Source organism: Pholcus phalangioides, unplaced genomic scaffold (assembly GCF_987345545.1).
Source record: "Pholcus phalangioides strain wild (caught in Gottingen) unplaced genomic scaffold, Ppha-v1.0 ptg000004l_1, whole genome shotgun sequence".
Classification (NCBI taxonomy): domain Eukaryota; kingdom Metazoa; phylum Arthropoda; class Arachnida; order Araneae; family Pholcidae; genus Pholcus; species Pholcus phalangioides.
In genome coordinates this window covers 50,892,304-50,905,906 of record NW_028301597.1, presented here as the reverse complement: position 1 = coordinate 50,905,906, position 13,603 = coordinate 50,892,304, and the positions used below count along the sequence as shown (strand labels likewise).

The 13,603-nt window shown below is 38.0% G+C and overlaps 1 protein-coding gene across 2 annotated transcripts in view; it reads left to right on the top strand.

Moving 5' to 3' along the window:
* LOC149087808 (cell adhesion molecule Dscam1-like) overlaps window positions 1–13,603 on the top strand; it is a 190,262-nt gene that overhangs the window by 126,099 nt on the left and 50,560 nt on the right. For both annotated transcript variants that reach the window (XM_089231720.1, XM_089231721.1), the window contains exons 4-9: window positions 289–438; window positions 3,584–3,701; window positions 7,686–7,861; window positions 7,952–8,224; window positions 8,339–8,746; window positions 12,357–12,518. In XM_089231720.1, the coding sequence (XP_089087846.1) occupies window positions 289–438; window positions 3,584–3,701; window positions 7,686–7,861; window positions 7,952–8,224; window positions 8,339–8,746; window positions 12,357–12,518 (1,287 nt within the window). The remainder of the gene's footprint in view (window positions 1–288; window positions 439–3,583; window positions 3,702–7,685; window positions 7,862–7,951; window positions 8,225–8,338; window positions 8,747–12,356; window positions 12,519–13,603) is intronic.

The window sequence follows — 13,603 nt, the reverse complement described above, 5'->3', positions numbered from 1 at the left end:
AAAATCTGAAACTCATGGGTTTTTTTTACCAATCAAGTGTTTTTTACGCTGCACGCGTCGGAGAAAACCTGCTCCTGGAAAAACCCGGCTTACTCTTTAAAGTTGTTTAGTCGTTTTCGGGAAACATCAGATGTACATAATGTATTGTCCTTTCTTGAAGTTACTCTGAAATTTTCTACGGAATTTTACACGGAATCATAACAAAACATATTCAAATTTGCTTTTTAATGAGTTCAAAGGAAAAAAAAAAGAGTCTGATTCGTTGGTACTGTGTGACGATGTGTTTAGGTGGGCGGTACAGCGTGTTGTCGAACGGAGAACTTCTCATCAGGAACGCCATGATAACGGACGGCTTCAAGAGTTACAGATGCCTCACGAAACATATACTCAGCGGTGACATGCAGCTCAGCACGACGTCCGGGAGATTAATCATCACAGGTGAGCTTTGGTCTTATAACCATCGATTGATGACTTACTTCACATGATGATATATTATGATGCTGGCATCATCATTTCCCGATTGGCAGATTTACCCTCCCTTACTCTATATTCATTCTTCTTCGGAACGGTCCCATTAATTTCTCATGTTGAGCACATCATGATATTGAAAAAAAACGGCTCCCTATTTAATTTTGGAAATACAGTCGACACTGCTTAATAAAATCACGGATATTGTTATCATTCGGGTATTGTACCAATATCATAACATGTGGAAAAATTGTTTACCGTTATCGGGACGTCGGACAATTTTATTTTTGCGCATTCTGATGCTAAGGTTTAGCCAAACTTATTTTTTAGTAAGTTATCGTTATCAGGCTGCTAGACAATGCAGGGTGTTAGAAAAAGTGTTCCCTCCTCCCTCCCTTGTTGAACATTTCTGTACTTACTGTTATAATCAGTATTCGTTGTGATCCATGTACGTATGCAGCTGCATTTGCAATGGTCTTCCCATAGTGAAGGCAAATGCATGACGAAAAAAAAGCCCTTGTCTTCAGTTTTTGATCAGTTTATTTCAGTTGGCAAGATTCAAATATATTTTTCCTAGAGGCTTTCTCAAGAAATCTATCAAACGCAATGTACAATCAAAAAAAATTACGTAATCCGTGATGTACATTAGACAGATATCCATTTCAACGCCTCACAATAGCTGAATAACAGAAAAATATATTTCAGCTTGAAGGGAAGAAAGAGACCCCGTTTTAGAATAGAACAAAATGGAACGATTCGACATTTTGCAACCAGTTGAAAGTTGGAAAGTAAAACGGAAAGGTCCAGTTTTAACAATATCCGTTTACTATACGTCCCGTTCGACCAAACTAAATGTATGGTCACTGTACTTGCTAATGAAATTTTCTTCGGATATAGTTATCATCCAGCTATTGTTATCAGAAACCTCGAGTCCCGATAAGATAACATTTATCCGCGTAGACTGTATCAGGTCTAGATATCGGTTAGTTGAGGAATGATCATGGTATAGTGATATAATATAAATCTCTCGTAGAGGTGACGACAAACTATATTACCCAGCAAATTCAGTGAGTGGGCTAAAAATTAGTTGCGTAATGCCCCGTATCAGCAGAAAACGCTCGGAACCTAACTAGCTGGAAATACGAAGGTGTCAGGACAATTATTGGTATTACATAGTGTATTTCCCTTCTCAATCCTTTATCCAAACTAGCAGCGAGCGTTTGAATGCTAGCTGCAATGGATGCTTCCATAGAAATCTCATCAACATCGTCGGTAATACGGTTCAACGCTATACACAACGGTCAGGGTAGTCGTGATGCTACAACTATTGCAGTATATTGAGGTTATCCGACATTAACGATTCTCGTGCCTTCCTTAAACCGGAATATATTCGTAAAGGAAACGAAACGGTAGATATCATGAATATCATGATTAAATATTTTTCCTCAAGAAAACAATTTCAGAGCCATTATTGCTTTGATTAATTATTTATATTAATTATTTATTTATTATTCATACATTATAATCTTCCGCATAATTTATAGGGTGGTTTCATAAATTCAGACCAGACCAGACCAGAATTGAACTTTAAGCCGATTCCCAGCCCGCGAGGGCCAACTGCCGGCATAAAAACTGGCCAAGAAGGCCTGTGAAGAAGAAAATGTGTACATGTTTGTAGATAGATATGTGTTTGCATGAATGTGTAGTGTATGTAAAAAGAACGGGGCAAATTGGTGAAAAGTCATGATCTGGCTATAATCAGGCAAATGTCATCACAGTTCACAGAAGCAGGTCACACAATCTGCAGCTAGCAACATCTATTCGAAGTGGAATGGGGGAAAAAACATCACATGGGAGTCGTGACGCAAAAACCCCAGCTGTAACATCAAAAATGCAATACAGGTAATAAAGTTCTGTTTCAACTCAGTGCATCAGAAATTAATGGGGATTTACTATTGAGGTTTCATAAATTCATAAATGATATAAAAATTTATAAAAAATAAAATGAATCGATATGTTTGCATGCGTAGTTTATACTTTCGGTACAGAAAAAAAAAAACTTTAAATTTTTGTCGACAGAGAGCGCAACACAAATTGAATCACTGGAGATATGGAAATCGGAGTCCTGTAAAAAATGCGGGATGTAGGATTAACCCTTTATAAGCAGCAATCAGAAATCACTAAACAACCCATTCTAAATGCCATATCCTTTTTAATGAGGTAGGCTTTCTTCCGATTTTCAGCAGGTGAAAACTAAGGGGTATAGGGAAAATGTTTCCACCGAGAAATAATTTTTACAAAATTTCTGGAGTGTCAATAAGAGGCTTTTATGCAGGTGAGATATCTCGTCATTGCCGCTAAAAATGCAATAACAACTCATTTCTGAATTTTCCTGTTACTCGCGCTTCCATAAGATTTTCATTAGGATTTTCATTTGTGGACAAAGCACGATTTGTAGAGTTTCATTACCTCATCCACGAATCACGGGCCAAGTTTGAGAACGTGTCGGATACAGAAGTGATTGAAGGAAAGTTCAGGTCCAAAATTGTGATTTGCTTTCGTGCAGCACAATCTATCAACAAAAATTTTAGCTAATTTTTTTTTTATACCGAAAAAATCACATGTCCGTGAAAATTTTTCGCAAACAAATGTATAAATTCTTTCAATATTTATAAATTTTTGAACTATTTGTGAATTTATGGGACACCCTGTACCTTTTGCCTTGAAGTACAGTATCCTAATTTTTTTATAGCTTCACACATTTTAAGGATCTCATTATAAAACGGAATATTTTTTCCTAAAGATCGATAATTATTAAATTTAAGTAAGATGAATCCGAATCGTATCTATTTAAATCAGACGGAATTCAGATGCAAGTTAATCTTGATTTATGAACTATATCTGAATATCGATCTACCCTGAGAGAAACCCAAAATAGAAATTAATCTCTGGTTTTCCGATTATCTCTCCGACCGCTAGCGAAATTTCGATGCTTATATTAATCTTGATGGAGGTTCGCTCTATATATAATCTTATTCGTCTCTGTATATTTGAATATTTCAAGAGTCATGCGCAAGAACAGTAATTATGCCTCTTTTTTATTTATTTTCTTCAGATCCTCAGGGAACGCATCCTCCGCGACTGTCAGACACGAGGACATCCATCAACGTCAGACAGGGCTCTCCGGCAGAACTTATTTGCGTCGCGCAGGCTTATCCTCTACCAACGTACAGGTAAAGTTCAGCTGCTGCTACTCCAAGTGAATAAACGCCTAGGTTTTTTTTTTTTTTTTCAGTTCTTTCCTTGTCGACAACGAAACGCTGTTGAAAGCAATTTTAAAATTTCGGTTATGAATTTTCTTTAGAATATTTGGACCATGAAACAGCGCGTGTACCGAAGGCAAAAAGCACTGGAATTATTTCCAAGACATTTTCGGAAGAAAAAAACGTATGGAAGTATTTTAGTTTTAAAAAATAATTTTTAATAAAAGTTATAAACTAAATTGCTCGTAAATTTTATGGGAAAAGCTATCAAAAATATATAGTGATAACCAAATTTTTCCACACTTGGGGCTGGAAACAAGTAACTAGATGGTCGCGTACTTGGATAACGTGTTTTTAAAGAGAACGGCTCATTGAAAAATACATTGCTGAAAATCAGCTTGTTAAAAAACATGTTTGTTTGTGAAAAACCGCGAGTTTTTGAAAATGCACTGTCAAAAAATGTATTCGTAAGAAATGGGCTGGTTAAAAATTTTATTGCCAAAAAGTCGTGTTGGAAAATGCTTTGTCAAAAAAGCTTGCCAAAAAACGGCTTTTTGAAAATGAATCATTGAGGAACGGCTTCTTGCAATAGCTTCTTTAAAAAGTGAGGTTGGTTTGACTTAGGGGCGATGAAAGAAAAAAAATTCTCTGAAGGTTGCAATGGAACAAAAAGTTTGGAAAGCTGTGGTGTCGAGTGATATTAACCTTGTAATTACGTGTTCACCTACACTCCACCATTTTGGCAAATTTATCACCAGATTATTAAAGGGTTAGCCAAACGAGATCTATTAGAAAAACTGTTTTTTAAAAATCAACTTTTTTTGCCAAAAAAAAAAAATGTCGTTGTTTCCTTCCTTCTCTGTTAAGTGAATTTTTTTGTGGGAGAGGACAAAGAAAAAAAAATCAGGTTGGAAAATAGCTTTCTTGATTACGCTCAGGGTTGTAGCATGGCTAGCAGCTTAAAAGCGCCAAGTTGTGCGTTTGGTGCACGTTCGGTGAATTTGGAAGGATTCGAACGTCATCAATTTTTAAAGTGTTATGACTCCATAATTATTGGTTAAATCAAAAAAAAGTGAAAACACTTTTCCAAATTAGTTTTTCACAAGGACTCATGTGTGTAATTATAGGTGCGGTCGATAGTATCCACCCTGTATTGTGATTTTAGTCATTGCGTCATACAGGGCGAGATCATTATATAATGACTCATACAAGTGTATACGAATTTTTGTGGTTTATCTGTGAAGCACTGTAGGAAACATACAAATGGAAAATCGATCTTCAGAATTTCCAAGTCGTCTTTGTTTCGTATTTCCATTAAAATAATTGAAATCAATTCTGAAAGGTCCTAATAAAGCGATCATGGAAAATGGACACTATTTTACGGGGGGAAAAATACTGAAAGTAAAAAAAAATCACATAATAAGTATTGAATGACTTTTCTCCAACTATTTTAATTTTTTTCAAATACTATCAGATTCAGTAGAATTTCCTGAATATTAATCGTTACCAGTAACTTCGAGGAAAGCCAAATGTCGAGGTTATAAATTTGTTCCTCCTCATTCATAGAAATCAAACATTAATTACATCTTACGACGGCCAAAGCATTAAAAATCGTGTGTGGTTTGGAGAGAGTTTTAACAAGTCACTGCGAACTCTGGCGAGATTTAAATTGGCTCTAATTACATTTTAAATGAATTCTTCTCAGAGAAAGGAGAGAGCGAGAGAGAGAGTTTCTCTTGAGAGAGACAGACGCGCTTATTTTAGATGAGAGCAAAGAAATTGAAACGAGAGAAAGAGTGGGACGTAATTAAAGGGGAAGAGCGAGAGAGAGAGAGAGGACGTGCTTGCCCTCCCCGTTCCTCGAATTTTTGCTGTGGCCCCAGCCATTAACCGAAATGTTTAGGAAGCGAAGTTGCCGACACTTTGTTCCCTAATGGCAAGAGAAATGCGCCCTTTCCTCATCAAGCCAACACATTCCACTAATTTACTTGACCCAATTTTGCTGTGCCCTCCTTCGCTTCGAGGGCAAGTGCCAACCTTCCCCGAGGGAAAAGAGGCAGCAAATAATCCTTTGCCACCCCCAACCCTTATCTTTGTACTTTTTTTTATTAAATTTTCTTCTCTCTGGAACGGAAAACGCCAATCAGGAAAGAGGAAAAAATAAATTAAATCTCTTTCATTACGATAAATGCATTTCAGTTCCATTCATTCGGAATCCAATTCAGTCACGGAAGGGATCTAAATAATCTCACGAAAGCGTTAATCTGGAATTGCTTATTTCGTCATATCACAATCCCATTTACGAATTAATTAGGGACTAATCAAATTTGTTCATGACCGATATGAAATCTGTTTACGTGCAGACCAATAGTATTGTTCAATAGGTTGCGCAAGAAATTGTGGTGATGATACAACTCTGTATCTCACACCACCCAACTTAGCTTGAGGTAGATATACGCGTTTGTTACAATAATCCCAAAGCTGCAATCCTTCCAGGACGTACAGAGCACGTGAGAAGGACTACGACATTCTGGAGGCATAACACCAAATTTCATTGGAATTTTAGTGCTACCATCTATTTTATAAACTAAACTAAGAGTGAGATGTGATGATTGAATACTTGTACCATGTTAGGTCTTTTGTTCTCTGTGGATAGACTTTTTTACGGAGAATCGGCTCGTATTCACTCCTCCAAGGTTAGAACCACAGAACACCAATTTTAGCCGAGCACCATCGTCCTACCGTGGGAGTTCGAGTCCAGATCCTCGCATTATGAATCCGCCACTATGATTACATGACCTTACAGTGGCCAAAAGACTCGGAGAAAAGTGATTTGGGTTATGTGCAAATATACTTATTCCCTTCTTACGCCCTGGCGATGAAAATGAATTTCAGCCCCTTGGCTGAATTAGGAATAGTCAGCAACACACCGTTCCGAATACGCACTCCAAAAGAAATGCTTTGTTGGAAAAAATTTTTAATTTGAAATTAATTTTGTTACATTTTTTAAAATTTCTATAATCATTCAACATTTCCTGTGTCATTTTTGAACCCCTATCTTCAGACAGTCCGATGTCCACTTCCATTGTTAACAAATATGTAGTTTTTCCTTTTATATCCCTTCATAGCACCTTTTTCCAAGGAAATGGGATAAGGTTCAATTCATGTATCGAGTTGGTTTCATATGTACGAATTAGTAAAAACCGAATTATCGATTCTTCCTTTCCTTTCTACTGACAGCCAATAAATAGCCGATCGATCATGTGACCTTCCGCGCCCAATCAGATGTACAAGTTGAAACACGAAAACAACTCAGTACATGAATTGGATCGCATTCCTTTTCCTTCGGCTGAACAAAGTTGCTATGGAGAGAACGAGAAAAGGGGAAACTATCCGTTAATAACGGGAGTGGCACCAGACTGTATAGAACGCCCGAGTAACGCCGTGGGAGGATGTTCTACTTCCACCATGAAGGCTTTCATCAGATTCGCGGGTTTGATCCTGGGGAAAGAACATAGATAACGGATTCTCTTCCGATGAACCACGGGTGACCACAGATAGATGGCGTCTTCTTTTTTGAACTAACTCTATGGGTAGTAAATTGCTGTATAGCGATACGACTGGAGTCGGAGTGTGGTAAATTATCAGTAGACAATGTAGAAAATATGAATTTGAAAAAATAGCGCAGGAAATGATGAATGATTATAGAAATAAATGTCACACATGAACCAAAATTTGAAAAAAAATTTCATCCCAACAGAAAAACTCTCTCGTCTGCCATAAATTCGATTTATTGAGCTCCACCTTTTTGAAGTATATATTTTGGCAAGTTCAATGCGGTGTAATGTTGTAGTTTCATAATAAACTCATCGCTCAATGACTCATGTAATTGAAACGCTTACTTGAAGACAAAATTTTCGGCATTCAATCTTTTCCCCTTTCCTTCTCTTTCAGGTGGTATAAGAAAGATGGCGTACGTATGGTTTTGGTTCTCCCTCGACCAGGAGTGATACTTCTAAGTGGCTCCTTATATTTCCAGAAAGTTAACGTGAGAGACTCCGGCACTTACGTATGCGTAGTCAACAGCAGCGCTGGAGAGAAGAGGCTGGAAAACACATTGACAGTCACAGGTGACGTCCCTTTAGCTATTCATCTTCCTAAACATTAACTTGAACTAAACTTCAAGGACAATATTCAATCATTTCTTTCGTTTTTTTCAGCACCGCTTTCAGCTCACTTGCATCCAAAGAGGATACTGGTAGACGCCGAGAAGCCGGTGACCCTCAAATGCAACATATCAGGGTTCCCGGTTGATTCTGTGACTTGGATGAAAGACAACCGTCCACTAGCCGACAATTCTGGTAGAGTGAGGATGCTGACCAGGGACATAATCCACATCAACTCGGTCGGCAGAGAGGATAGAGGCGTCTACCAGTGCTTCGTCAGAAACTCTCAAGATTCTGCTCAAGCATCTGCTGAGCTGGTCCTCGGAGGTAAAAATTATCTGCGTTATTAATCTCATGTGGTGAGAAAACTTTCTGCGACATTCACGATTATTAGTGTGATATATTCTGCCCTTTTACCTATTTTCTTATTTATTTCTTTAGAGACGTCCCCAACATTTCACGAGACCTTTTCTGAGCAAACGCTGAGACCCGGTCCGTCGGTTTCTCTGCAATGTGTCGCATCCGGAACACCCCTGCCGCAAGTCACTTGGTCTTTGGATGGTTACCCTGTACCAGACAACGACAGAGTTCGAGTTGGTGATTACGTGAGCAGGAATGGTGATGTCGTTAGTCATGTCAACATATCGACGCTTCGCGTCGAGGACGGAGGACTGTATTCTTGTTCCGCGAAGAACGACGTCGGCGAGATACGTCACGTCGGAAGGCTGAACGTGTATGGACCTCCCGTAATAAGACCCATGCCAGATCTGTCGGTAGTGGCTGGAGAAGAGATGGCCGTCCAGTGCAGGGTAGCCGGGTACCCCGTCGATGAAATATCTTGGGAGAAAGGTAATTAGATATTTACTCTGAAGCGGCCGTCATATACTATCATGATATTTCCTAGTACCGTGATCCATCAGACATGGATCTAAATAGGTGGGTTCTCCCCTTCCCAAGATCATGGGAGAAAAAAATGATTTTGGAAAATAATGGCTCATATTATAAAATATGGAGGGAAAAACATATATTGTATGGGTACCATTAATTAGCATATTTCCTAGCACAATGTCACCCCTCCCCCAAATCACATGACTTTAGATTGGCACCCGGCTAAGCAAATCACTGGCAGTATGAAAATCACAGTTATATAAAATGTAGTTAAAACGACTAACAACTCATTTCTGAATTTTTTTTTGTTGGCGCTTACATAAGATTTTCATTGTGATGCTGACATTGGTGAAGTTGTTCTACTTCAGCCGGGAATCGCCGACTGCAGCTTGACGAACGCATCGGACGCAGAAGTGTTTGAAGAAAGGTTGAGGTCCGGATTTCTGTGACTTACTTTTGTGCAGCGTTCTATATCAACGAAAGTTTCAAATTAATTTTTTTTTGAACCAAAGAAAAATCACCCTTCATGAGAATAATTTCTTGCAAACCGAATAAAAACTGATTCCTTTAATTTTTATGATTTTTTAATGTATTTACGAATTTATATATGCGGCACACTGTATATTTCGTATTCATCTATCTATTCATTAATAACGCCAAATTCACTAATCACCTCGAAAAGTGGCTATTCGTCAATCACACGAAACAGTCGATCACTTTTTACCGATTACCCCTTTTACCGACTAAGCTACATTTTTCCTTAGAATCGGTTATATATTATTTTTCCTGCCTGATAAGAGCTAATTGCTACAATCAATGAAAGACCAGAGTAGAACTCGGCTATCTATCCAACAACAGAGTTTTCGACCATTTTTGTTTTCAGAGAGAACTGCATATTGAAATCTCTAAATCCCTGAACACGCAAAAAAGTAATTTAATATAACTCGTAAATAAATTTTGATTTGCTGCCTCCGTTATTTCAGAACTCAGTGACGACACTAAATTCAAATTCTTTTTAATGTAATTTTCACACGCGATGTAATTATTCTCATCGCCAGAAGAACAATCACCTTCAGAATTTGTTAACATCATTTTTGAACAAAATATACTTTTATTTTTTCATAAATTTCAAAATTTTCTCCACTAATTAGATTTTGAATTACAACTGACGAAAGAATAAGTTTAGAATCCATGTGTATCATTTCAATGCATTAAATATACATCTTGGGAAGCGCCTCCACGTACGTAATATTTATTTAGGAACTTGGATTTCCCTTGATTTTGTGCAAATGTTATGTCTCTTTACAAATATTTGGAGATGAAATACATTCATGAATCCAAATATCCAAAAAGTATGAGGGAATTCTTCATTTCTTTCTTCGATTTCTTATTTATACACATGAATAATACTGTGCTCACAAGAGAATAAAAATAAATGTAAAACTATTCAGTTATCTAAATAAACAACATGCGAAAGGGTTTTCATCATCAAAGGGGGGGGGGGTGCAATTTAAGTGCAAAAAATAGAAGAATTCTTTTTAATCATGAATTTGTCGGAGTTTTAAGAATTTTTAGTTTCATCTCAGTGGGAAATCTTTTAATCAACATCTATTCACTTCGATTAGTCATTTGAAAACATTTCTGGATGCTAGATTACGATGGGACGAGAGCTGCTTTCTTATGAATAACCCAGGGAATTGCTACGAAAAATAATTTTCGGGAACTGATAGTTGAAGATAAGTTTAAAATTTGGTGCGGAATAAACATCTTGTCTCCAATCTCTGGTTGAACTGGTATAATGCCGAATCTTCGGTTTAGCAGATGCAAAATCGAAACATTCAGTTAAAAAAATAAAATTCTAAATGTTCGGTTTAACACATATGCAGGGTGATTCAAAACTCAACGTACAAACTTTTAGGGCAGGTATAAAACACAAAAACAAAACAGAACAGGAAGAGCTTGATGAGCACTGTTGATAAGAGCCCTTGTTGGGAAACTTAACGTGTACACGTACGTGCTAATCCTCGTGTAAAGTATCGCTAAATAAAGAGTTTTTCCATTAATCATTGGCTTGTCATTTCTGCAGCTTCGTTCATCCTCCAGCTGATCAGGTTGGAGCTTCCGGTCATACATTCCTATGCGACTTTACTTTGTTCTTGTGTTTTCTACCTCCCCTAAGAGTTTGTACGTTAAGTTTTGAATCATCCTGTATGATTTTAAATCTTAGTTTAACATATATATATATAATGCCGAATCTCAGGTTGAAGAAACATAGTTTTAAATCTTCAATTGAACAGATGCAATGCCGAAAATTAAACCTCTGGATGAACAGATGTAATGCCGAATCTTCCGCTGTACAGATGTAATGTCGAATCTCCTTTTTTGAACAAATACAATTCTGAAACCGGTTGAACAGATGTAAAGCCGAATCTCCAGTTGAACATATATAGGTTGTCCTGTAAGCACTATCTCGTCTTATATATCATCAACCGTCCGTTGTAGTGGTAGGATTCGAGTTTCAGAAATGCTCAAAAGGCGTTCAAAAATACTCTGTACCAGTTTTGAGAGTGAGGATACAGGGTGTAAGAAAAAATAAAGGCCGATGAAATAAAGGCCGGACTAACACTGACAGGACACCCTGTATAATGCAAATCTTCGGTTGACCAGATGGCATATCTAATCTTCGGTTGACCAGATGGCATATCTAATCTTCGGTTGACCAGATGGCATATCTAATCCACGGTTGAACAAATATAATTCTAAACCATCGGTTAAACAGGTATAATGACGAATCTTCGGTTAAACAAATATTGAACATTGGAAAGATGCAAATTCGAATTCTCGTATGAACAAAAATAAGTTAAGTTAAATAAGTCAGATATAACGGAAAATCGTTGGTTGCACAGATATAATGATAAATATTTGATTAAACAGATATGAACACGTAATTCCGGAACGTCGAACCCGGCATTCAACGAATAAGATAAAAACGACATTTTAAATCTTGAAATCGATGAAAATCGTTAAATCGGAGTTCATTATTAACACAAATATACGCACAAACTTCTAAAAAAAATCATCAGAGTATTAGTTATATCGGGGTCCAACTTTGTATAAGTTCATATTCGTCTCGAAATGAATGTGAATATATTCATCCAGTTTTAAAGTCCATGCACATACATATGTAGTCAAACCCCGATATAACGCTGTCGTTTATTTCGCGGAATTCTGGCCCTATAACGAGTTTGGCGATGTACTTAATCATCGTTTAACACACGTAAAGCCTGGAAATGGAATATTTGTTCATTGGAAATTTCTGACGCTAGTCGGGTTTGACGCGACATCTGGAGGGGGGGAGGGGCGCTATAACGGAGTTGGACGGTATATCTATAAATATTAATCGATCCTTTCCTTGTTGAACATCCTTTTTAGTACAAAAGAAAATGCACAGGTTCCTCTCTCTAACATTCTTCATCGATATTGCACACCTTATACTTTTTTGATGTGTTGATTAGAATCTGCTTTTATTTCTTATGTCGGTTAATTAATCTTCGGGGTTCATCTTGACTAGATGGAAGACGCCTTCCGACGAATCGTCGCCAGCAAGTCTTCCCTAATGGAACCTTGTTCGTGGAAGACGTTCAAAGGAACGAAGACGAAGGGCTCTACCTCTGCTCCGCAAAAGCCAACGATTCTCCAACCGTCGAAGGAAGCCTGAAAATCACCGTAAAAGGCAGGTCATGACAGTCTTACGTAGTCTTTCGTCAAATTTGTTATGAAATAAAATGTTTTTATTGAACGCGCTTTTAACGTCGATTTTCTGAAATTTCTTGACGGCCCACAAAGCATCAATCGGAACAGCCAAGCAGCCTCCCCACCCACTTAAGATAACCCGCCGCTCAGGTGCGGAGCTTCATGTGCCACCTATAAAGGCGACCCTGGCGGATAGATGATAGTGCTTTAGTCCAGCTGACACTAGTTAAACCTCATTCGTTTAGTACAAAGTCGCACACTTTCGTTTAATACACAAATACTTTTTCTACTGTATAAATCGTCTGACCATGCATCCCGTTTTAAAAACTGTTCCGCATTTTGGTCCAAGATTATTACATCGTTCTGAATTGCCCCAAATAACTTGATCGACATTACAGGTATTCATGGTGAGCGATCATTATTTGCACTTAGGGGCCGTTCAAGTATTACGTAAGCAAAATTTTAGCCATTTTTGACCCCCTCCCCCCCTTGTCAGTAAAAGTCATGAAAACGCTGACCCCTCTCCCCCCGTCAGCAAAATTTCGTCATCAGCTCTGCCCCTCTGAATCCTAACTCATATTTTCATAAAGAGTGGTTGATGACGTAAGCATTATCCAAAACCCCCCTCCCTTCCCCTTGTCATCCAAAGTCAGCAAATCGGAAAACCCCCTCCCCTCCCCCATCGATGATGATGTAATACTTGAACGGCCCCTTATCCTGTCGAGAGGAAGTATAACGAAGCAACTTGCATTCACAAATCCCAAGTATATTTTGAATTTGCTTCTAGTGCTCCAGAGCCGGACAAGTGAAAAGCCGAATTTTCGTTTTCTTTTACTTCACCGGTAAAGAAAAATAAGTGGGTGGGGGCACCGAAATGTGCCCACACCCCTTATAAAAGAATAAATTCTTGTTTCTGGTATTGCAGTCTGCAGGTCCCAACTCCCAGGTGCGAATGCAAGCCATTCTCTCTGTTGGAAGTCTCGCCACAGAGAGCAACAGGCCTGCAGGCCTGCAACCGTACAATTATTCAATCATTACATTTCATTCATAATTTGAAAAATTGAT